The 26,833-nt window shown below is 36.5% G+C and overlaps 1 protein-coding gene across 1 annotated transcript in view; it reads left to right on the top strand.

The window, feature by feature from the left end:
• Positions 1 to 26,833, top strand: part of LOC127498431 (potassium/sodium hyperpolarization-activated cyclic nucleotide-gated channel 2-like) — a 68,806-nt gene that overhangs the window by 28,753 nt on the left and 13,220 nt on the right. Inside the window, exons 5-8 of the mRNA XM_051867764.1 lie at positions 5,549 to 5,767; positions 20,487 to 20,633; positions 21,092 to 21,332; positions 26,373 to 26,537. Coding sequence (XP_051723724.1) covers positions 5,549 to 5,767; positions 20,487 to 20,633; positions 21,092 to 21,332; positions 26,373 to 26,537 — 772 coding nt within the window. The remainder of the gene's footprint in view (positions 1 to 5,548; positions 5,768 to 20,486; positions 20,634 to 21,091; positions 21,333 to 26,372; positions 26,538 to 26,833) is intronic.

The following is a 26,833-nucleotide window of genomic DNA, read 5'->3' as shown; positions in this document are numbered from 1 at the left end:
TTGACATCACCTTATTTTCTTATTTTCATCCCATTCACCCTCATCATATAAGGACTTTTCTCAATCCAATCAATTCTAGATGGATTTAAAAAAATTTATATTTCTCATTATACAATCCTGTTTCACTCTGACATACATCACAGAAGTAAACTGGCTGTTACATATTGCTTGTAAATATCTTGAGCTTGTGTTCACTACAGACATTATTTCAGGCATTTAACCAAAAAACCATTAAAACTTCAGGACGATGGAACCAGAAGTGTTAAAGGAGACCTATAATGCCCCTTTCACAAGATGTAATATGAGTCTCTGGTGTCCCCAGAATGTGTCTGTGAAGTTTCAGCTCAAAATACCCCACAGATCATTTATTATAGCTTGTCAAATTTGCCCCTATTTGGGTGTGAGCAAAAACATGCTGTTTTTGTGTGTCCCTTTAAATGCAAATGAGCTGCTGCTCCCGGCCCCCTTTCCAGAAGAGGGCGGAGCTTTAACAGCTCGCGCTTTAGTCGCTCAACAACAACAAAGCTGGAGAATCTCACGCAGCCAAAATGAGGATTGTCAGTAACGGTGTTCAGCCTTACATTGTTCAAACCGGAGTCGACACTGATGGAGAGACTCAGGAAGAAGTTACAACTTGTAGAATGAAACTGGATGTTTCTGAATGGTTAGTGGATACATTTATGTAGTTGCTGTGGAGTTGATTCAACTCATCGACTATCATGTGCCGTCATGTTAATCTTTTGTGCAAATCCAGCGTTGAATTGACCCTCGTTTGTGAAGCAGTCCGGCGTAAAATGACGGCATGATAACACTCTACTACAACAACTCTTCCTCTTCTCTAAAGCAGCCCAACATGGCCTCACCCCCTTTGTTGTGTGTTCTCGGGGGCGGGGTTTATGTAAATTTTAGACGAGAAGAGGTAGTCCCTACCAGCCGTTTGATGTAGTCCTTAAAAAGCGATTTCTGTAAAAGAAAATATCTCCCTTTTGCATTGATCTTTGAGCGTCGTAACTTTGCAGATGTTGTTTATGCTCAAACAGCAACATTACACACTAACTAAAGTTAAAAAAGTAAAATCATAATCAAGGACCCCTTTAAAATGCTAATTTTGCGGTTTTGGCCTACAAAAATACATCATCCCTGCAGCACTCTATTGCTTAACTGCTGTATCTCTCAACTGGCCAAAGGTCAACAGGGGACAAATAACCTCTTTGTGTCATACAGAACCAATCAGAAATCTAATCCTGCTTTCCTCCGTAATTTACTCCGCATCTAAATGTATTCCTCCTGAAGAGCAGATAAATGTATAGTATCATTTCCCCAGGAAGCTTTTCTGCTTGACTGCTGCATTCATTTTTGAGATGAAAAACCGCACTGACTCTGTCAGACGCAGAGATGAATGGATCGGTGAAGAGATGTTGGGTTGTCTTGGCCGAGATTAAAAACATATATTACACAGCATCTGGTGTCTCAGAGTCTGGGCAGCAGCGCGTGGCGTCGCAGTAGAGGATCCGAGGACTGCTGTACGTTTAGATAAGCTATTGTAAATAGAGTCAGAACAGGCTGGCAGCGCGATTGCACTATTACTGGCAGAATCCAAGAGTCTGATATTCGCGGAGCTTATCGGCTGCAGGGCACGCGTGTCTGTATGGTTAATGAATGTCTTCCCATACTGCCTCTTGCCCTATCAGTGCAGACCAGGGCATGAATGAGGGAATGAATGGGAGAGCAATCAAAAAAGTGTCTCAGATCCTATGTGGCTTATATTTTTTCTTCCTTTCTGTTGTATGCTTTTTCTCACTTTCATAATACTGCTTGCACTTGAAATGTATTGCAATAGGCCCAGGGAGAGAGTCCACACACCAGGCTGGAGAAGTGTTTCTTTGTGCTCACTATGTGTGTGCGCATACTAAATGTGTGCATAGACGTGTGCTGTCTTTGTGGGACCTAATTTTTGAATTTCTATTGTTCTATTAGTATTCTATTTTTTATATTCTATTTCATTATTCTATTATTTTTTTCATTTTACTATTAATTTAATTATTTCATTTATTTATTTTTATTACATTATTGTATTACTCTGCATTTCCTTCAGCCTGAGGCTTATTCATTTCACTTTTGAAGTGAAAGGGCCTTTAAATTTGCCAAAAATAGAACTTTTTTTTTTTGTTATTAAAAAACAAACAAGCAAGCCCAGCCCAGGTGAGAAAAGGTCATGCAAAAGTAATGCATAAACACAATTAGTTACTTTTTTAGGGAGTAACGCAATGCATTGTAATGTAATGCATTACTTTTAAAAGTAACTTTCCCCAAAATTGTATATGAAAAATAATACAATAAATAATAATAGAAATAATAGAATAAATGTAAATACATAAATAAATATTACAATAAAATTTATTCTATTATTTTTATTTCATTTTATTTATTTTTATTAATTCATTTCATATACATACACATATATGAAACCTTGTAACCTTGTATGTTCTGTAAGTCATTTTTGATAAAAGCATTTGCCAAATGCATGAATATAAATATGTAAATGTAGTATTTTTGCTGTAGGCTGAGCCAAAATCTCATATCACGACATGAGTAATCTTATATAACAATATATTCTGAATGTGACAAATGAACCGGAAATTATATCAACCATGATTTTTGACATCTTTCTTGACTCATTACAGTATATGATCAGACTTCCAAATGTTATATTTGCATACAAAATTATATTTAAAATGCAAAATGACTATATTAATTTCCCAGATGATAAATGGACACCACTCACTATATTGAGGCAACATTTATTGTTACATATTGCATAGTATGTTTCACATACTAATTTTAACAAACTAAAATGCAGTATGCACTAAACCGCATGCAAGTATTCCTATCCCAACATAGTCAATGTAGTTGCAGGTTTATGTGAGTATATACGCTTGATATTATACACTGCTGTAGAATGTGTCCCTCTCTATCCACTATATTCCCAATGTCTCTGCAAGCACAATGTCTCTTCGTTTGTGTGTGTGTGTGTGTGTGTGTCCAGAGCTTCAGCATGGACTCTCTACTTCTGTTTTCGAGGCAAAGTGCTCTTGACTCATGTATAATTCAGGCCTGTTCACTTCAGTGTTCTTACAGTGACCTGCTCCCTCTGACACTTTCCTCATTTCCCATTTTTTTCATTTCACAATCCTTTTCTTCTTCCATTCTACTCTGCATGCCATCTAATAGGGGAGGCAAATACTCAGGCTATGTTTGGAATGAGATACTAGTATACTGCTCATTGTATACTACGTACATACTATACACTATGTCCTTATAGTATGCACTATGTTCTCAACTGTCTAGTGTATGAAGGTTATTTTGTCATTCAGCATTGGAGTCTGATAGCCCCTCCCCTTTGGCTACGTAAGGAAGCTGCGATAATTGAAAGTGTCCATTCTTTTCAGTTAATTATGTGCATCATCTTTTGAAGTGGAGTTTTCAGTGTGTACACACTACTCACACTATTTATACTACAAAATGGCGTAGAATAGTGCATAAGTAGGCAAAACTGGAAATCGAATTGGGATGCACCTTGAGGCTATATTGAAAATCTAGGCTTTTTTATTTACACATGGAAATATTTTATACTGTACATTTTGACAAAGGTAGTATTCCATGCATACTGCAAATTTTGCATACTGTGTACTGTGCACATACATAAAAAAAAAAACATACTTAATATAGTATGCTGTTCGGCCAAAAACATTAAGAGTAACCAGTACCAGCAATCAGAAATCTGTGGTCTTATGGAGTCATGATGGGATGCAGTAGATCCAGATTTCGGTTTTCAGAGGACAGCAACCGTAATTAATCTTGCCTTGGGAATTAGCCGGATGTCAGCACAAGTCAGGCAGCAGACGCATTTTTAAAAAGGGCACATTTAATGGCTTCTTGTTTGAGACTGCTGGCAGACCCCCACCTCACACGGATCTCTGTCATCCCGAGACGCCTGACTGCCAGCCACTCTGCAGCTAAATGCTTTATTTATAAGAGTTTAGAAAGTGGCACAGTAGACACTTCGGCTATAATATGAATTGCATATAGAATATGAAACATACACCAATGAGCTAAAACATTATCACCACTTGCCTGATATGCTGTTGGTCCTCCGCGTGCTGACAAAACAGCGCCGACCCGTCGAGGCATGGACTCCACTAGACCCCTGAAGGTGTCCTGTGATATCTGTGCGACTACACAGCCCTAGCAGCCTGCGATGCACTGTGTGTTGTGACACATTCCTCCAATAACCATTATTAAAATCTTCTATTGGCTCGGACCAGATGGAATAGCCTTTGTTGCCCTCAACAATATTTGCTTCACCTGTGACTGGTCATAATGTTTTGGCTCATCAGTGTACACTGTACCATATCAATGAAAGATTGTGTGGTGTAGTTTGAAAATACAAGAGGTTTAAATGGAGGCACAAAAAAATCTTAAGCATAGCATGAGTAATATTACTTTGTGATAACAACATTAGATATCACAATGTAGTGTTTTTGCTGAAAATTTGTTTTATATATATATATATAATTATGTAAACTTACATTTTTTGATAACCCAGTGAACAATATATCTCTTTATTATTTTCTTTTCCTATTTGGAATTTGATGTATGCAAACTGTATGCAGATAAGATTATTCATAACAAATTGCAAATAAATCTGTAATCAGTGCATAAACAGCTCATTTGAACCTGGCAGGGAGAAAAATTACAGTAATAACTCATTGTGTGATCAGAATGCTAAATGTTATGACATTTGCATAAAAAAATGTATAAAAATTTAAAATGTATTGATTTCCGAGATGATAAATGGATGGCACTTGCTTAATTAATCATGCAACATAGTGAGGTCATGTTATGACATTGTAGCATTCCTCTATTTGAAAGATTTATTGTTACATATTTACAGTGTTTTACTACTATTATTATTCAAATATGAAGCTGTTTTTGCACAAAATCTAGGTTTATAAATGTAATTTGCTATGAATGATATTATCTGTTGGTTTGCATCCATCAAATGTGGGAAAAAAAAACAACAGTAAAACATTATGAATAATATTATATGAGCCACGCTTGAAGCCAAGCATGACAATTCTCTCATTATTTATTACACCCTCATGAATTACACTTTATTTCGATAGTCCACTTTAGACACTCTACTAACTATAAATAACTTTGCCACTACATGTCAGCTAACTCTCATTAATTTGCAACTACATGTCAACTACCTCTCATTAGAGTATTAATAGACTGTTAGGTTAGGGTTCGTAGAATAAGTTGACATGTATTTGCAGTTACTTATAGTCAGTAGAATGTCTGTTGGGGAGCATCAAAATAAAGTGTTAGCAGATATTAAGCAGACAGTCTACTAATACTCTAATGACTGCTAGTTGACATGTAGTTGCAAAGTTTTTACTCTTATTGTGCTTTCAGATTGGCATAGGTGATGTGAAGTGCAGTTACGTGCTGTTCATGTTCTGTGTTTGTCTTTCTCTCTCTGCAGAATGACACGTGGAGTGAGCTGTACTCGTTTGCTGTGTTTAAAGCAATGAGTCACATGTTGTGTATTGGTTACGGTCGTCAAGCTCCGGAAAGTCTCTCTGATATCTGGCTGACGATGCTCAGCATGATTGTTGGTGCCACCTGCTATGCTGTCTTCATCGGACATGCAACGGCCCTCATCCAATCACTGGACTCCTCACGACGCCAGTACCAGGAAAAGGTAAAGCAACTGTGCATGAGGTGTTAAATAATGCAGTAGAAACTATTGACTAAAGCTACACTAGGTGACTTTTAGCCCTCTAGCAGTGCATAAAACTTATATGGCGTTTTTGTTTTGACTAGAAATGAACTGTTTTAAAATAAAGCTACAAAAATTTGGCAATGCTGACATTAGACAATTATGATTACTATTCATATCAGGTAATAATTATAACTTGGCAAGGCTATTTATAGGCAAATAGACCAAAGCAGTTTAGAGAATTGGCATTGTTACCAACATAAACATTGTTTTGTGAATTAGTCAATGCACAGCAAATGTGATGTTATGTTGATTCATGTTTTATTACAGATACTGTCACTTTCCTTTTTTGCTTACAAACTCTTTTCGGTTCGAGGTTCAGTTGCGGCTTCAAGCTACTTCAACTGCATATAGCGGTAGCCTGACCTTCTTTCCTTTATTTACGGATATGTTATGAACACGCACGGAGGAATGATGAAAGCAGTATGCATTTTCCAGGGAAATCGTCCCTACAGCTAATATAAATAATTATTATAGGCATACCATAGTGATTTAGGGTAGGGCAAAAACATGGTTTGGGATGATGTACTCATTTATTATTTAATTTTTGTTAATTTCGAACAAAAAAAGGTTACATATACTGCATTTAATTTTGCATACTTCTATGTACTATATTGTGTACTTTGCTTTTAATGGGAATATGCATCCTTTTGAGCATGTTGTAAGACAGTGTGTCAGATTTGGGAAACTAGTGTCATAAAATTGCATGTTGACACGTACTGTGACCTTTGTCACATACTGTTTGCGTTTGCATGCAAGTGGCAACGTCTTTCTAAATTCATTATTATTTAACTTATAGATTCATACAGTTAAAAAACGCTGTGCTAGCTTTGGCCTCGCAAGCCTTGCTTTGCCAAAGTCATCAGGAAAATATCACAAAAGCATTCTTCTCAATATTGCAATGGGTTGTGGGTAAGGCTTGAAAAAGCAGTTGTCAGGTTTTAATTTAGTTTTAATTTAATTTTATTTCACTTTTAGCCATCTTTATACCTAAACTTATTTTATTTCAGTTAGTTTTCAAGGCAACATTTCTATTTTCTAATTTTTTAAAATATATTTTTACTAATAATTTAAATTTTATTTTAGCCTTATTTCAGTTACTGAAAATGGTTTGCAGTGGTTTTAGTTTTAGTTAATAATAACAACAACACTGTCTGACACTTGATGCTATCCAATGCAGAAGTAATAGTTACTAGTCAAAGATTCTAGAGAAGGCTGTCTTTGAACAGCTTTCTACTTATTTAAATGGAAATGGTATTTTTTGATAAGTTCCAATGGGGATTTAGGGCTCAACACAGTACAGAGTCCGTCCTTCTCAAAGTCTCTAATGATTTGTTTTTTGCTGTCGATTCAGGAAAGTGTGCCCTTTTAGTTTTAATTGATTTGACTGCTGCATTTAACACTAAATTACATGATATACTTTTGGAGTGTTTAAGACTGTGGGCAGGGATTCAAGGAAATGCTCTTAATTGGTTTAATTCATATCTTTCTGGGAGAACATTTTCTGTGAAATTAGGAAATTTTTCATCCTCTTCTGCTCTAATGAAGTGTGGGGTTCTGCAAGGATCGATATTGGGTCCAGTCTTATTTTCTATTTACATGCTTCCATTGGCTGATAATTGTCAGAAACATAATGTAGGCTATATTGTAATCTTAATGCTGATGATACTCAGCTTTATCTCCCTATAGAAATGGGGGATAATTCGGCCTAACAGTCTCTCTTTGATTGTTTTAATGATATTAAGGAGTGGATGGCAGCCAATTTTCTCCATTCAAGTAATAGTGTTTGGCCCTCTGAGATCTTCCAAACATATAATTAATCAATTAGGCCTTTTTAAATCCATGGTACATAATCAAGCAAGGAGTTTTGGAGTTTTAAATATGCTATATAAATAAATGTGATTGACTGATTGATTGATTAGTATTTGAAGTCAGTCGTGAAACTCTCATTAGCGAAGCATCCATTCCTTGACCTCATAATGTTACTCCTCCATCCATTAAAACTCATTAAAGTCGCTATTGTTCCATCAGCCTGCGCAGCTAATGTTTGTGCAGCTGTTACGGTTTGTTTGTCACTGTTGCGTTGAGTCAGCAACTCTTCAGATGCTGTTGCGTTGATTGGATAATGACTGCTAATGCGACAGATAGTTGCCTTTCTGACTGTGTGTTTGTTTTCACTGCAGGCTCTATTAGCCGATGAGACCACAGCTACAGCATCAGCTAATGTACTACCTACCGCAGTGCTGACTTGGTTGTGGCTGTCATATTTCTGTGCATCGTGTTTGTAACAGTAGATTAGACTTGGCGTGGCTTCAGTCTTCCTGCTCGGCCAATCGTTTATCAGCTCTGTTACCATGCAGAAAGATTGTTGCAGGCAACGGAGCACTCTGATTGGTCGCTTTGAAAATGAGGGATTGCCTCCTGCTCTGTTTAACCAGTAATTTGAGGTGTGTATCCTCAAGTGGAGGACAGACGCTGGAGACTCGTTGCGTATACGATGTATATGCGTGCGCACAATATTACAGTGTCTCTCTGGGCAAACTAAAATTGATGAGGCAGCAGATTAGTGTCCTGCCAATGTCCTCGTGAAGTTGATGTAGGTGTGTGCGGCTCACTGTGATTCTGTCCTTGAAAGTGCCGTAATGAACTGATGAGAACGAGGGAGGGAGGAAAATAGAAATACAGACAGAGAGAAATAGGGGGTTGGGAATAGACCGAGGGGTCAGGGACGAGTGACCTGCTTCTCTGCACTGTGTGCTGCTCTCAGTTTGGAAAATTCTCCTCTTGAAGCACCTCTTCAGTTTTAAAGGGACAGTTCATATAACAATGTTGCATTTTTACTCTTGTGTTTTTTTTTTTTTTTTTTTTTTTTGTCTTGCTCTGAGCAAAGCAAAGGTGCTAAATATACACTGCTGCATTTATTTGATCAAAATACAGTAAAAACAGTAATATTGTGAAATATTATTACAATTTAGAATAACTGTTTTCTATTTGAATATATTTTAAAATGTAATTTATTCCTGTGATCAAAGCTGAATTTTCAGCATCATTACTCCAGTCTTCAGTGTCACATGATCCTTCAGAAAGAACAGCATTTATTTGAAATAGAAATATTTTGTAAATGTATTTACTGTCACTTTCAATCAATTTAATACATCCTTACAGAATAAAAGTATTAATTTCTTAAAAAAAAAAAAAAATCTTACTGACCCCAAACCTTTGAACAGTGTATATTCTATCATTATCTGCTCATCCTCATGTCTCAAAAAGGACCAAAATGACAAAAAAAAAACATGATTTAAAGGTCATGTTTAAAGAGGTCATATAATGCCACTTTTACAAGATGTAAAATAAGTCTCTGATGTCCCCAGAGTGTGTATGTTAGTAAGTTTTAGCTCAAAATACCCCACAGATTTTTTTTTTAACATGTTAAATTTGTCACTTTTTGAGGGTGAGTAAAAACGCTCCATTTTTGTGTATCCCTTTAAATGCAAATGAGCTGCTGCTCCCAAGAAGAGGGCGGAGTTTCAAGAGCTCATGTTATCAGCTCTGATTACCTCATGCAGACTCACTGAAAATGTCAGAAACTGTTCAGCCTTTTATGTTCAGTCGAACAATGATGGACAGACTCAAGAAGAAGTGACAACATGTAGAATGCAACAGGAAGTTTCTGAATGGTTAGTTTATGAATTTATGTAGCTGATGTGGAGTTAACTATCTTAAAGTCATTGATTAGCATATTCTGTCATGATAAATCTATAAATCGTTCCTGTGGGAACTGTTGTAAGATGCCTACCGAGCCAGAGAATATATGCTGCATGAAGATAGAACAGGTATAGTTTAGTTTAATTACAGTTATAACTTATGTTGTCATCTTGCGTTTGTGTTACATACTGTATTGCAATAACATGGCCTCACCCCCTTGTTGTGTGTTCTCGGGGGCGGGGTTTATGTAAATTTTGGGGTTTGTGATGTCACCAACCCGGGAAAAGCTTGTTGTAGTCCCTACCACCCTTTTGTTGTAGTCCTTAAAAAGCGATTTCTGTAAAAGAAAATATCTCCCTTTGCATTGAACTTTGAGCGTCGTAACTTTGCAGATGTTGTTTATGTTCAAACAGCAACATTACACACTAACTAAAGTTAAAAAAGTGAAATCATTATCAACCACCCCTTTATTTTTTTCTGTGCTACAAGACATTTTCTTACTCCAAGCTTAATGTGCAAATACAAGTCATTCATAGTTTTATTCAATATAGGTAGAAATTATATAACAGTCTAATTTAAATTAGACACTATTAAACTTTCTGTGCATTAAATGTTTTTGTTTATTAATGTTTGAACATCTTTCAATTCTGGTTCACATTTGCACCCATTCAAACTATTGACAAATTATGGTGTTGAGTGCGATGTTTAGAAAACTTGCAATGTCAGGTCACATTTATTTATATAGCACTTTATACAATACAGATTGTTTCAAAGCAGCTTCACTGTAAGAAACAAGAAAATAACAGTATTAATATTGCAAAGTTCATTAGTTATGCAGCAAACTCTATTCAACTGAAAAACAGCTCTAAAAAAGGCAATAGTGTCATTATTCAGACTGAGCACAGTTTAGTTCAGTGGCAGTTCAGTTTAGTTCAATAATGTGCAAAGTTCATCAAATTAAGTAAACATTTATGTCAAAGTACCTCATTTTTGGTTCCAGAGGAAAACGATCAAGCTGCATGACATTTACATTTAATCATTTAGCTGATTATTTTATCCAAACCAACTTACAAATAAGCAGAACAATAGAAGAAATCAAACCAAGTGAATGGGTAATAGGCGAGAGTGAATATAGGTAATAAAAACTGCATGATTTTCATTTTTAGGATGAGCAGACTGTGCCGCTCCACACTTGAAACTTGTACCTGACCTGAATCGCAGATAAAAAAAAAGATAACATTGCAGACGACGTGACTCATCAAACAGCAAAAGATTCTGCTCTCAAGCAGGAAAAATGTATGCAGACTTGCAAACTAGTGCTGTTATATGAAGTATATGAATGACTGTCGTTCCTCAGGACACCTCAAGTTCAGACTTCAGCGTCTTATGAGAATTGATCAGCGGTTGATGAAAGAGCGGCGGGTTAGTTCTCTTAGAGACACCTCCATTGATTGTCTGTCATGTCTTTGCCTCGGGCGTGTTTTGGACACAGACAGTCCTTTGAAATTTCATGCCGTGTGCTCATGGAAACGCACAACACACTCACGGTGCCGGAAAAGGAAATATGGCACATATATTTATATGGCACGTACTGTATGTTACATAGAACGATGCTGTTTGCGTCACAGCTGTGAGCTACCTCACGTTCAGCTCAGCGATGTGCCAACTGCTGTTTTTGCTCAGTGTGTGTGTGTGCATTTGTGAGCATTGCTTATTTTTATCGCTGCTATAAAAGTGTGTTGACGGGGTACTAAATCTGGAAGGCCGGGAAGCGGTCTGGATATTAAAAGAGATTGACAGAGTCGGACAGATTGGAACAGGTAGAAGAAAGACGCTGCTCTGCTATCTTGATGCAATTGAGATACAAACATGGCAATAGCTTTCTTAAAATAAGATGCTCCGATCTGATTGGCTGACTTTGTGCTGTTGTAGTGGTTTTTAGATGCGCACATCAGAAGATTAACAAGTTGCTTTGAAACTGAGGGCATCTAAAGCTCCTCTTGGATACTATTTTCATGTTTTCTAACTTAAAGAGGTCCTTGATTATGATTTCACTTTTTTAACTTTAGTTAGTGTGTAATGTTGCTGTTTGAGCATAAACAACATCTGCAAAGTTACAATGCTCAAAGTTCAATGCAAAGAGAGATATTTTCTTTTACAGAAATCACTTTTTAAGGACTACAACAAACGGCTGGTAGGAAATACAGCTAGCTTCTTCCTGGGTTAGTGACAGCACAAACCCTAAAATTTACATAAGCCCCGCCCCCGAGAACATGAAACAAAGGGGTGAGGCCATTTTGGGCTGCTTTAGAGAAGATGAAGAGTTGTTGTAGTAGAGTGTTGTTGTCATGCCGTCAATTTGCGCTGGACTGCTTCACAAACGAGGGTCAATTCAACGCTGGATTTGCACAAAAGATTAACATGACGGCACATGCTAGTCGATGAGTTGAATCAACTCCACAGCAACTACATAAATTTATCTAACCATTCAGAAACGTCCAGTTTCATTCTAAAAGTTGTAAAAGTCTCTCCTTCAGTGTCGACTCCGGTTTGAACAATGTAAGGCTGAACACCGTTACTGACAATCCTCATTTTGGCTGCGTGAGATTCTCCAGCTTTGTTGTTGTTGAGCAACTGAAGTGCGAGCTGTTAAAGCTCCGCCCTCTTCTGGAAAGGGGGCCGGGAGCAGCAGCTCATTTGCATTTAAAGGGACACACACAAAAACGGTGTGCCTTTGCTCACACCCAAATAGGGGCAAATTTGACAAGCTATAATAAATGATCTGTGGGGTATTATAGGGGGCATTATAGGTCCCCTTATAGGTCCCCTTTAAGAATTTTTCATGATTCTGGCCCCTGTTTGCTTTATTTCAAAATGGGACTAAATTGTTACAATGTTGCATTTTCTGCTTGGTTCTGTTAAAAATGTGTTAAGTCACATGTGAGCAAAACTGTTCCCTCATTGGTCACCATTGGTTTGCTCATTCCCATATTCTGTTAATCACCATTGTTTCTATAGCAGTTTGAGCTGGAATTATTGCTGCATCTGGAAAACAACACACCTGTCTCACAGAAGTGTCATAAAAGCATTTTCAGAGGTACAAGCATATTTTGTGCTCACAAACAGATTTCCAAAGATCTATCAGTTATGTTTTATGTTCTGTCACTGGTTATACTACCATTCAAATAGTTTTTTTGACACATTAAATTGATCAATAATGACCGAAAAGACATTTATAATGTTACAGAAGATTTCTATTTCAAATAAATGCTGTTGTTTTGAACTTTCGATTCATTAAAGAAAGAAAAATATGAAGCAGCACAACTCTTTTAATATTGATAATCAGAAATGTTTCTTGAGCAGCAAATCAGCATATGGGAATGATTTCTGAAGGATCATGTGACACTGAAGACTGGAGTAATGATGCTGAAAATTCAGCTTTGATCACAGGAATAAATTACATTTTACAATATATTCAAATAGAAAACATTTATTTCAAATTGTAATAATATTACACACTATCACTGTAAAGCATCCTTGGTATGAGACCTATTTCAACATCAATAATCTTACTGACCCCAAACATTTGAATGATAGTGCACTGTGTATGTGTTTTCAAATTTAGATGATCAGAGCTTTGTTTTGTGAACTTAGTAGCATATCTGTGAAATACTCAAGATGTATTGTGTAGTCTAAAAAGTCTTATTTCTTCTTTTTTTTTTTCTATACAGTCAGTCACAGACCAAAACTGTCGTGTGAGAGCTTGAATGAGTGTTTTTCATGCCGGGTTGTTTTTGTGGTGTAAGCTATTTCAGATAAACCCCTAAACAGCAGGTGAAAACAAAACAAACTGTGATTGTTGTCTTTGTATGTCAGTCAGATGGTCTGTTCCTGTTCAACTGGTTGGTTCTTATCCAGAATAAGCTGTAGTGTGCGTTACACTTCTGGTGATAATTAAGAGTCTGCTTATGCGACTCCAGGTTGTAGATCCCCGCAGTGAAGCCGCTCCAGTGCTCGTGGGGGGTCTGGAATATTTTTCAGGAAATAACAAGAGAAGAATTTCAATTAGACCTAATGCCTCTTCTGCTATTGTCATTCATTGTGTTCTTTGATTGAAACACAGGCTCTCTCTCCTGCAGTCAGCAGCTGCCTCAGACTGACACCACAGCGGATCTCTCGGGTTTCTCTGAGCTTTCCTTACCGCCCGCTGCTGCTCAGAACAGGCATGACAAATTTCACTAGATCTCTGTCTTCTTTTTCTCTCTCTCCTTCTCTCTGTTGCACAAACCTTCTGGAATCATTTGTCTTCTCTGCACAAAACCTCCTAATATCCGAAATCAGCTGTGATTCTTTCAGTACATCCATTAGCGATCTCCGTCTGTCTCTCCCCAAAGACTATCGTCCATGCATATGGGTGGGTAAACATTGAGGCTCTTTAATTAATGCAGTACTTCATCAATGTTGTTTTCCGTGACTGATTTGTTCCCCTGAGGATCTCTGGCCTTCAGGATGAAACTGTTCCTGGACAGAGACATCAGGTTCTTGAGGGATTTTTTACTTTGATATAAAGCTGGTTTCCTCTGACCCTAAAATTTACATAAACCCCGCCCCTGAGAACACGCAACAAAGGGGGTGAGGCCATGTTGGGCTGCTTTAGAGAAGAGGAAGAGTTGTTGTAGTAGAGTGTTGTTGTCATGCCGTCATTTTACACCGGACTGCTTCACAAACGAGGGTCAATTCAACGCTGGATTTGCACAAAAGATTAACATGACGGCACATGCTAGTCGATGAGTTGAATCAACTCCACAGCAACTACATAAATTTATCCTCTAACCATTCAGAAACGTCCAGTTTCATTCTAAAAGTTGTAACTTCTTTCTGAGTCTCTCCATCAGTGTCCGACTCCGGTTTGAACAATGTAAGACTGAACACCGTTACTGACAATCCTCATTTTGACTGCGTGAGATTCTCCAGCTTTGTTGTTGTTGAGCAACCGAAGCGCGAGCTGTTAAAGCTCCGCCCTCTTCTGGAAAGGGGGCCGGGAGCAGCAGCTCATTTGCATTTAAAGGGACACACACAAAAACAGTGTGTTTTTACTCACACCCAAATAAAGGCAAATTTGACAAGCTATAATAAATGATCTGTGGGGTATTTTGAGCTGAAACTTCACAGACACATTCTGGGGACACCAGAGACTTATATTACATCTGGTAAAAGGGTCATTATAGGACCCCTTTAATCTGTATTTTGTTTGTATGTTTATATTTTCTCCTCTGTCCTTCTCACAGTATGTTCTTGCACAAGAAACCACAGTTTTTATTTAGTTGTTGAATAGGCCTACTGTATTTACAGCATTAGCATAAAGCTGCTATGGACACGGTATAGTGTTTTGTACTTTAGAATAGTATCATAAATACCATGGTTCATGAATTTTTTTAGTACTGTGGTGTTGCCACTTTACTTTTTAGTAAGGCCTTTGATTAGGTCCTTATGTTTACTGTAGCTGTGACTTTAGGTACACTGGGTAATTGATTACACGTCTCAGATTATTGACAAATATCTATCACAACATGACTGAAATGAGGTCTTAAAAACTAAATACTGAAAGATGGTTTTGGTTCCTTAAAACTTCATGACTTTTTTTTTGCTGAATAACAGTGACACAGACTTTTCTGTGTGAGTTCTGAGCAGCTCGAGGGCAGGCTAGCTTTGGCTCGGCTCAGTGTACCCGCAGGTAGAAATGTGCTTAGTACTGTAATGAGGTGATTTATTCTAGAATCAGTGTGGTGAATAATACATCTCTGACCCAAACCTGAAATTAGACTTCTTCATCTTTATTTTCACTCCAGGAATTCACAACATGGAGAGTTGGTGCATGCGCACACACACACACACACACACACACACACACACACACACACACACACACACACACACACACACACACACACACACACACACACACAGACACAGGTTTCCATTAATCCAAGATGCAGGGAATGAGGGACCAGGGTTTTGTTTGCTTTCACCTAGACTGGAAAATCTTTAGACAGGAATCAATATGGGGCTCCAGTGTTATAATACTGTCGTTTAGTGAGTTTAGGCTCTTTTAAAACGCTGAGGTTGAGAGTGTGAGTGTGTGTGGTGAATGTATACACTACCATTCAAAAGTTTGGGGTCGGTAAGAATTGTTAATGTTTTTTCTCTTATTCTCATTAAGGCTGCATTTATTTGATCAAAAATACAGTAAAAACAGTAATATTGTGAAATATTGTAATTTAAACTGTTTTCTTTGTGAATATGTTATAAATTGTGATTTATTCCTGTGATCAAAGCTGAATTTTCAGCATCATTACTCCAAGTCACCTTTATTTATATAGCGCTTTATAGATTGTTTCAAAGCAGCTTTACAGTGATAATAGGAAAATTATGCATTTCGGCTGTTGTTCAGCTCAAGTCAGTTCAGTGTTGAATCAGTTCCGTTGTAAAGGTCATCAATGATTAAATGAGTTAATTTCATCTATAAAGCAGTTCTGTAAAAATAAAATTCAGTGTCACATGATCCTTCCGAAATCACTCTAATATGCTGATTTGCTGCTCAAGAAATATTTTTTATTCATTTCTTATTTTGTGTGTGTGTGTGTGTGTGTGTCTAAGAAAGACATGGTTAGAAAATGAGAGCAGGATTCCATATTACATTAGTTCCATATAACATCATTCTTGAGAAGTGTGAATATCATCGTTTTCATGGCTTTACCTGCTGTTATGATTCTAATAGCGATCCTACACCAATTTTTTACAGTTAAACTCACACAAACACACTTCATCAGTGATAAAGCATCAATGGGCCTTTAACGTGTGTCCTAGTTTAGAGGGTTAGTCCATTGATGTTCCAAACTCATCACCTGATTAAACTCACTCTTACATATAAAGATTCAGTGGGATTCTATATAGAACCCTAGCATTCTTGACTCAGTTTGAAAGAACCCTTTTCTTTATATGAAGTGCCTCACAGAACCCTTTAAGATTCTATATAGAACCTTTTCTTCTAAGAGTGGAGTTACTCTTCTCTTCTCTTCTCTTCTCTTCTCTTCTCTTCTCTTCTCTTCTCTTCTCTTCTCTTCTCTTCTCTTCTCTTCTCTTCTCTTCTCTTCTCTTCTCTTCTCTTCTCTTCTCTTCTCTTGTGTCTCTCTGTGCAGTGTGTGCATTTATAAACAGGCTTTCTGTTAGACATGCTCCAGATCTGCAGCGGTGCACTGAGTGTATGTGACTGCTGCTGTCCGCCTGCTTCTGTTCCTCTGCAGTGACAGGACGGGGACCATCCTCTCACCGCCAGAAATAGCACACAGATCATACGCGCGAGAACATGAGCATTCTAGAACACATGAAGCTCCAAAAAGACCATAGTATTACCTTAAAAATATACCATGGAAAAGCCATCATTACACCATATATTTTTTGGTCAATACCACAATGGTAATCCCACTGTATTCTTAGAAGGCTCTTGCCATGGTATATGGTATATGATGGTATATTAATATGATAAAGTGTTGTTTTGAGGTATTAAAATGGATGTTTTGGATGAGTTAAATGGATGAGTTAAATTTAAGGTAATTTGCCTCCAGCCAAAGCTTGAGTTCCTTGATGCAAGTTGTTAATGTAAGAGGGGGAAACACTGAGGTGGAAGGTATGCTAAAATAACTCTGAATGAACTCATCAGCATAACAGTGGAAGTTAAACCCATAGCGTTTGATTATTTGTCCAATTGATAACATAAAAATAGTGAAAAGAAGAGGGCCCAAGACGGAACCTTGAGGTACACCAGAACTGATGGATTTGGTGGATGATGTTTGCCTAACCTGCTGGCTAGTTTTATTAACCCAACTAAAATTACTGTATTGCTTGCTTAAAATGAACCCACAGTATGCTGGAAATTAACATTTATCTCATATCAATGCTTTTTTAAACTCAATTAGATGCAGTTCAAAAAGGACCTTGTACATATTTGACATTTGGCGGGCGATAAAAGGAACAAAATATACTTGGCAGCAGGTTTTTCATGGTCAAAAATATATTATTTCTTATTTGTTTGTTTAAACCTGTGACATGGTGATGTTAGTATGAATAACATCAACATTCACGTACCAACCAGTGAGAACAGTTTCATGTCTTGACCTGTCCTTGTTCGTAACCTCTCACACTGACCGGTAAACGGTTCAATCAATGGCGACTCAGTTTTCATTTAATTTGCCTGTAAACGAGGCAAGAAAGGATGTAGTTTGACGTCACACAGGTCTATCGTTCCATCTCTGTCGCATTGCTTTCTTCTGAGTCGGCCATTAAACACAATTGTCTTTATCGGTCCATCAGTGAACCACTTAGATCAACACTGCTGGTTCTTCAAATGAGTAAAGTGAGTGACATCTTCACCGTGAAGCATCTGGATCAATGAAGCGCTAGGAAAAGCTGTTTCAGAGTATAGATTCACTGGAGGCTGTTCGAAATAGTCTAAATGATGCACAGAGGAACGTTTTTCAACAGGTATATGACACCCTACAGTACAATCCCTCATAATGACACTGAAATATGCAGCTGGAACCCGTTTTTGCTACTGTACCTTTAAGTTCTTTTAAATAACATCTGTTGTGATTGATGCTTTGGTCTCTGGAAGTTCTAAAATCTAGTACTTTGAACTCTGTTTCAAAAGATCAAGGAAAATTCAAATTGTTTCATGTGACCTCCTTTTAAAAACAATCTTTGAACACTGTTGACCCAGTGCTGATGCTGAGAGATGCAGCTCACTTTCATGTTCATATGAAGTTCTGGAATGAGAGCATTATGAAGCTTAACACGCAGGCAATTACTCTCACAAGTGGTTCAGGGACCTTTACAGGTGCTACACAAACGCCTGCATCAGCAAGATGCTGCTGTGCAACAGGGAACACACACGACTGCAATGCTAATGCCTCCGGTCTGACCTGCTTTCTTTGTTTTGCGTAGATCACTCCATCATTACTGTTCTCCTTCTGTCTCCGTAAATAACGCAGTTTGAGGGATGTTTGGTTTGTTAGCTTTAACTAATGATCTGAGGGTGGGATTTGGGGTTGTACATTGCCTGAAGAACACATACTGACTCTGTGGATCTGGATCTGAGCAATGTGAGAAAACAAGAAAGTGTTTTTATGCTGACATGGCTGTTTCTTCATCAACCTGTTTGGGAAAATAACCTTTTCTTCACACTCTCACTGTTTTCTAACAGTGGACATACATTTATCACAGGATGCTTTTTTTCCAGCACCATCTAAAACATCTGTAGCTGAAATTACACTTAAAATGCTGGGTTAAAAACAACCCAAGTTGGGTTGAAAATGGACAAACCCAGTGGTTGGGTTAAATGTTTGTCCAATGTGCTGGGCAGTTTTATTTAACCCAACTATTTTTTAAAAATGACTATATGTCTGGCTTAAAATGAACCCAAAATAGGTTGGAAATTAAAAATCAGACACATAATTACTGGAGGCAACAATAATAATCAAAAGGTGAACATTTATTAATAAGCATTTTTTGTTATTTATTAAACTTATTAATAAATAATTATTTATTGAACATATTAATAAATGTTAATTTTCAACACACTTTGGGTTCATTGTAAGCAAGCAATACAGTAATTTTTAAACAATAATTGGGTTAAATAAAACTACCCAGCAGGTTGGGCAAACATTTAACCTAGCTGCTGGGTTAAAACAACCCATTAGCCAATTGCTAAGTTTGTCCATTTTCAACCTATTGAATAAACATAATTTTTTAATTTTTTTTTTTTTTTAAATTCAAATGATATTTAGCTATTTTTATATGTTTCATATTTTATCTCAAGCTTTTCTCTGACAGTTGTCTACTTGGTAACTGTTATTTTAATATCATTGAGATACTATTATAGTTTTTATTAATAATTTGAATAGTTTTTATTTTTATACTTTCTGCTTTCATTTTAATTCTAAATTAGAGTTTTGTAACTTTGTTGTTGTTTTTATTATTATTAATTTAATATGTCTATAGTTTTATTAATTTTTATATATTTTTATTAAGTATTCATTTTTATTTCAGTTTTATTTATAACTATATATATTTGTTTTTTATTGTTTTTGATTATATTGTTTTTGATCACTATAATATTCCTGCTTTATTAAAAGCAAAAACCCAGTTGTAAAAATGGCTATAAATCATTGTCACACAATACATATTGAAATGGTTTGTGTCTATTTCACTATTTTACAACTGATATCCTCCTGATATAGTCAGTATTAACATATTCAATCATTTAAAATGAAAAATGTATAGCCAATGACCTGTTTTCTTGGGAGTAGCTCATGTAGTACCCAGTTGACATTTATGTATGTATCCGATGCTTTTAAATATATGTATAGGTGTATATTATTTTTGAGTACTCTATCTTTGACTACAGTGATCTGGACTTGGCAAAACATACAGTAGAGCAGAAGTTAACAAAGAAAACTTGAACTTTGTTTTTTGTCCTGTGATTTTCTTTGCCTTTGTTCTCTCCTGTTCTCATTTTTCTTGAATATGGAGTGACTATGATAGTGTGTGTTGAGTAGCATTACCTTGGCATGGCTTGTGTCTGTAAATATTTTGTATTCCTCCACAGGATGATATTCTTTAGATGTTTACTCGGTTTGCTTGTGTTGTAGTCCTGTGAACTTGTGCCTTCTCTTTGAAATGCCTGTCTCACGATTGGCAGTCGTACTTTTTGTTTTGTTCAAGTTTAAAGAACGCTCTGATTGCTGACATGATGCTACACATTAGTGCATTACTATAGAGAGCAGTATTGATGCATCTTTTGGTTTTAATAAAAATCAACCCCTGTGACATTAAAGTGCCATAGCTGAAAAAACATCCTCATTATTTTTTTTCTCTGCAGTACAAACAAGTGGAGCAGTACATGTCCTTCCACAAACTTCCGGCAGATTTCCGACAGAAAATCCATGATTACTATGAGCACCGTTACCAAGGCAAGATGTTTGATGAAGAAAGCATCCTAGAGGAACTGAACGAGCCGCTCAGAGAGGTGAGTTTGTGTTTGGTTATCTGTGTGTTTTCAAAGGTCTGTCTATGTCTGTAAACATCAGTGGAAAAAATCTCCCAGAAGGCCCTGCAGTTGTCTCAGTGCTTTCCGAAACAATAAAACCACGCTGAACCGGGAATAGCATCCAAACTAATTTATGTCACAGTAAACAACTAAATCCCCTCTGTGATTGGCTTCCGGCTTTCACTACATTTAATGCTGTTTAAAGAGCATAATGCTCCTAACAAACATTGTGTTATTTGTGTATAGATCTTTATGTTTGGATATGATCCTTTATGGCTGAATCACACTAAGAAACGTCAAATTTCATCTCTTAATAAAAACAAAAACAAAACAACAAACACTAGGCTTTTCACTTTTATGTTTTATGTAAATGCTGTGTATGTGAAATATGCGTTTATGCATTTCTCTCACCCTGCGGACTTTCCATCTGCTGTCAGGAAATCGTGAACTTCAACTGCCGTAAGCTGGTGGCCTCTATGCCCCTGTTCGCCAACGCCGAACCCAACTTTGTGACAGCCATGCTGACGAAGCTCCGTTTCGAGGTCTTCCAACCAGCCGATTATATCATCCGTGAGGGAACCATCGGCAAGAAGATGTACTTCATTCAGCACGGCGTCGTGAACGTGATTACTAAAGGAACTGTTGGGTTGAAACTTTCTGACGGCTCCTACTTCGGAGGTACAATCCCACTCATATTAACCTCGTAAATTAGATGGGAATTAAACCTTCACTTTACTTAATTAAACTGCTCAAATCCTTATTGAACCCCATAACATTTTAAATAATTTAAGCCAGATATGATGTGACCTCTTCCATTTTAGTACTTTACATCGTAATTATATTGATGTTAAATTAATTGAACTTTAAAGGCAGTCAAAATGTACTGCTCTGGTCTGACATTGATATTTAGATGTCAGTGATGTCACTGTAATTTAAAAATCAAAATTTAAGCACTTGTTATTCTCTAGCCAGTTTTACTAGTAACAATGTCACAGTCTTCCAAAATTTAAAAACCAATAAGGACAGATTACTATAACAGTATTGTTGAAATGTTGCATTGCTTCTTGTTAATACAGTCCTGCCACTGTATTTTCTTGTTAAAAAGGCCATATTATGACCTTTTACAAAGTCTTGATTTTGTTTTTGGGCTCTACTAGAATAGGTTTTCGTGCTTGAATGTTCAAAAAACACATATTTTCAAATATTCTCCATTGTTGCAGCTCCTCTCTTCTCAGTCTGTCAGTAACACTCTGTTTAGTTCCTGTCTCTATGAAGCCCCTCCTTCTGAAAAGCACAATGTGCTCTGATTGGTCAGCTGGACCAATGTGTTGTGATTGGTCAAGCACTCTAATCACTTGAGTATTTTGCTTGGGAAATGTCCCGCCCCTTACCATAACTGCTAGTTTCAACACACTACTAACTAACTCAACCAGGCCCCGCCCCTTTATTCTGCATATCCCTTGGACGGGAATTATTTAAATGAGGAATATTGTGACATGTTCGTTCCCGTAAGAAAACTCAAGACTACAGTGGAGGTGTTTCAGGGAATTCAGAAACAGTGACACTGATATAGAGAATAAGTCCTGCTGGAGGGACTTTGTGCTTTGGAACTTTGCAGAGCTTTTTCATGCTTAAACATTAATATTACACACTAGAGCTGCACGATTCTGGATGAATTGAGAATCACAATTTTTTTGTTTCGAATGGAGATCACGATTCTCCCACGATTCTGAACAGACAACTAAAAAAAATAACATGTAATTTACTAGCAACTAATTGCTGCAGTCTATATAACATTTTTAATTAATTTGAATGAATGATTCAACGACTCACTCATAAATACTTCACTTGTTTCATTACTGGATGAATCAGCGTTTCTGAACAAATCTCTTGAATGAATGAATCAATGACAAATACATTTTTAACAGTCACTTGTCGCCACCTACTGGTGTAACGCTGTAATCGATATAATCGTTATTTGAAGAACCAAGTTACTTTCAAAAGGTGATTTGCTCTATTTTGATCGCTACCGTAGACATTAGTGTTTATATCCCAACTATAACGTTTTATCAAAGTACTTCTGCGATAATATAAATATTTGTAACATGGAAATAACGATATTGTGTGGTTGAAAATACTGTTTGTGAAGCTGTTTCATACCTAGATAGCCTAATTGCTTTCTCTATAGGTCAGCGGCTATGGAAGCTTGTTTCCGCCATGAAATAAAAATAAAAAAAGTAATTGTGACTTTTTATCTCACAATTCTGACTTTTTTCTCAGAATTGCCATATATAAACTCAAAATTGTGAGTTATATAAAGCCAGAATTGTGTGATATAAAGTCAGAATTGCGAGTTATAAAGTCAGAATTGTGAGATATAAAGTCAGAATTGTGTTATAAAGTCAGAATTGCGAGTTATAAAGTCAGAATTGCGTTAAAGAGTCAGAATTGCGAGTTTTAAAGTCAGAATTGCGAGTTATAAAGTCAGAATTGCGAGTTATATATTCAGAATTGCGAGTTATAAAGTCAGAATTGCGAGTTATAAAGTCAGAATTGCGAGTTATATATTCAGAATTGCGAGTTATAAAGTCAGAATTGCGAGTTATATATTCAGAATTGCGAGTTATAAAGTCAGAATTGCGAGTTATATATTCAGAATTGCGAGTTATAAAGTCAGAATTGCGAGTTATAAAGTCAGAATTGCGAGTTATATATTCAGAATTGCGAGTTATAAAGTCAGAATTGCGTTAAAGAGTCAGAATTGTGTGATATAAAGTCAGAATTGTGAGATATAAAGTCAGAATTGCGAGTTATAAAGTCAGAATTGCGAGTTTTAAAGTCAGAATTGCGAGTTATAAAGTCAGAATTGCGAGTTTTTCAAGTCAGAATTGTGTTAAAGAGTCAGAATTGCGAGTTATAAAGTCAGAATTGCGTGTTAAAGAGTCAGAATTATGAGATGTAAACTTGCAATTGCGAGAAAAGAAAGGTCAGAATTGTGAGATAAGAAGTCGCAATTTCCTTTTTTATTGTTTTATTTAGTGGCGGAAACAAGCTTCCATAAGCGGCAGCACAAACGCAGATTTGAATGTTTCGTTTTTGATTTTGACAAACGTTTAATAGACATTGCCAAATCATTGTCATTTAGGAATGAGATCGTGTGAGTGTTTGAATCGAGATCACTATTTTTTTTTAACAATTAATCGTGCAGTTCTATTGCATACTAAAGAAAGTTAAAAATGTAAAACAGCATAATAGGTCCTCTTGAAGTCCCACAAGTCTCTGAGTCCTCTGTGAAACAGAACTGCAGCAGAAGTCAATTGAATTGTCATGCTTCTGAGCTGGTGGAGAGATCCAGAGCCCTGGTGAACCCTAGAAGTGTGTGTGGTGAGGTGAGATGTGATGTGATGTGCTCTGCTGAGGAGTGGAACACGATCCTTCTGCAGCCTTAAATCCGGATGAGTCAGCTGTTTTTAGCTGCAGAGGGCAGGAGGGTTTGGAAGAGGCTCTTGGCGCGTGACCTTGAAAAGGTCAAAGACAAACCTATGTCTTGTGTAGCCTGAGATAAAGAAAGAAAAGAGAGAAGCCGTCTGATCCTGTGTGCATCGTGTAGTAGGATCAGTCTCAGTTTTACCCAGAGGAAAACTGTATTGCTCTTTTTGTAGCTCAGACTTAAATATCATTCCCATTTCATTTAAGTATCAGACTTGTTGATATTTCTCATAAAATTAATTTTGGGGGAAAAAAGACACAATTGAGACATTTGTTAACATGCAGCATAGAGCTATCAAATGGATGTGAAATTTCACCTCATAATCAATTAAAAAGAATTATATTTTGAATAAAATATACAAGATTATTGTATTTTTGACATTATTTTTAGGACAAGTAAGCACATTTCCCTCTAAATGCTCATTTCCATATATTGGCAAAGCATTTTAAACATTTTCAAATTTATATTAGTATAAATATACAACAAATACTAGGCTATAAATAGCAGCTCAGATCATTTGCTCTTGTACAAATTTAATGAGAATTATCTTTTGATTGCACACTTTTTTATTTTTAATCTTTATCTCCTGTTGTAGGAGATTTTTCTTTATGGCCTGTAGTGGCTTTTTTTTGTATGTGCGAGTGGATTTTAAACAAATGAAGGAACAAATTAGATGCAAATGAGGTTTTGTGTCTACAAGAGTGTTTGTGTTTGCACCGGTGTGTGTGTGTGTGTTCACCTTTATGTACGTACTTGTGATTGTAGCTTTAATTTACTGCCTCTTGATTTGATGAATGACCCTGGCTCGGGATGAATGCTGCTGGAATGACAAAGTTCTCTAAAGTGAACTAAGGTTTCCAAGGTTGTGTATTGGATTTTCTGGATTGATTTGGTGAGCAGACAGGGAAATGGACCGAACACACAGAGGACCCTGATGGATGGGTCAGGATTTAATACACAAAATGACGCACAACATGTACGATGAATGATGTTTATTATCTTCTGAGTCTTATGGGTTATTTCTCTACCATCCAGAGGAACTAGATCTTTCATAGTTGTGTTCCAATATCGTGAGCTAAATTTAATGCCGGAGAACATGTGTGTGTGTGATCTTCTAAATATAGACACAAAATAACCTTGAACATTCACCATGAAACAATGAAAATATGATGAGCTGTATGACATATATACACTAGATTTTTTCATGTTTTTGAAAGAAGTCTCACCAAGGCTGCATTTATTTGATCAGAAATACAGTAAAACAGTAATATTGTGAAATATTATTACACTTTAAGATGACTATTTTCTATTTGAATATATTTAAAAATGTAATTTATTCCTGTGATGCACAGTTGAATTTTCAGTATCATTACTCCAGTCTTCAGTGTCACATGATCCTTCAGAAATCATTCCCATATGCTCATTTGGTGTTCATTTATAGGAAGTATTATTGGTGCTCAATTATTAATAATGGTTCTTATTATTATCAATTTAAATTTGAAATTGATATTTGAAAACAGTTAATAATAATAATAATAAATATTATATTAATATTTTAAAATATATTCCAATAGAAAACAGTCATTTTAAATTGTAATAATATCTCAAAATATGTTTTACTGTATTTTTGACAAACTAAATGCAGCCTTGGTGAGCATAAGAGACTTCTTTCAAAAACATCCCAAATATTATATTTGATAGGTCGTGTGACACTTTTTTTTTTTCACAATGAAAGTCAATGGAGTCCAGTGTTGTTTGAACCACAATCATTCTTCAAAATATCTTTTGTGACAACAAAAGAAAGTGAAACAGGTTCGGAATAACATAAGTTTTGAGTAAATTATGACAGAATTTCCCTTTAAAAAGGGATATGGGAAAGTATTTTAGCACTGAAATAATTACACACTTCATTTTTAAGACATGAGAGCTCAATAAAGCAAGAATTTATTCACCACTTTGTAATAAGCATTCAAATCACATACTTTTGAATGAAGTCTGATAAAGTTTAATTACTTTCTGCAGGCAGATATTTAAATTCACCCCCTGTTAAATGAAGGACTCTTCAGGGTTTCAGTTTTTGAGCAATTTAAAAACACTTGCCATCTAGAAAAGGTCACCAAGTTCCTTTCCCCTGATGAACGGCAATATCAAGATGTTTTTTAAATTATTCTGGTACTGATGTCCTTAAATCTTCAATGTGTGTAAGTAACCATTTTCTTCCCTGTCAGAGATCTGTCTGCTGACGCGGGGTCGTCGTACAGCGAGCGTACGAGCGGAGACCTACTGTCGCCTGTATTCTCTCTCCGTGGACAATTTTAATGAGGTATTGGAGGAGTATCCCATGATGAGAAGGGCCTTTGAAACCGTGGCCATCGACCGACTGGACCGCTTGGGTAAGCGAAACCAGAAACTCCTTCTGAAGTTTCTCAAAGAACAATAAAGTGAACATTTTAATGCCTTAAAGGATTATCCAGGGTTAAATACAGCTTAAGCTTTATGGGCAGCATCTGTGTCGATTATCACATATTGACTTGCCAATAATGTTGGGCTTAAAAAAGAACTGAAAACCTGTAAAACAGTAAGGCCCTTGTCTCATTGACTTCTAATGTAAATGTTCTGGAGGGTTTAAAAGCAGAAAGATGAAGTCTGTCTTAAGGAAGCTCTATAATTAGGCTGGTTTAGGGATACC

The sequence above is a fragment of the Ctenopharyngodon idella genome, chromosome 2 (genome assembly GCF_019924925.1).
Source record: "Ctenopharyngodon idella isolate HZGC_01 chromosome 2, HZGC01, whole genome shotgun sequence".
Classification (NCBI taxonomy): domain Eukaryota; kingdom Metazoa; phylum Chordata; class Actinopteri; order Cypriniformes; family Xenocyprididae; genus Ctenopharyngodon; species Ctenopharyngodon idella.
The sequence above is the reverse complement of the archived record's forward strand: the minus strand, read 5'-3'. Positions and strand labels throughout refer to the sequence as shown.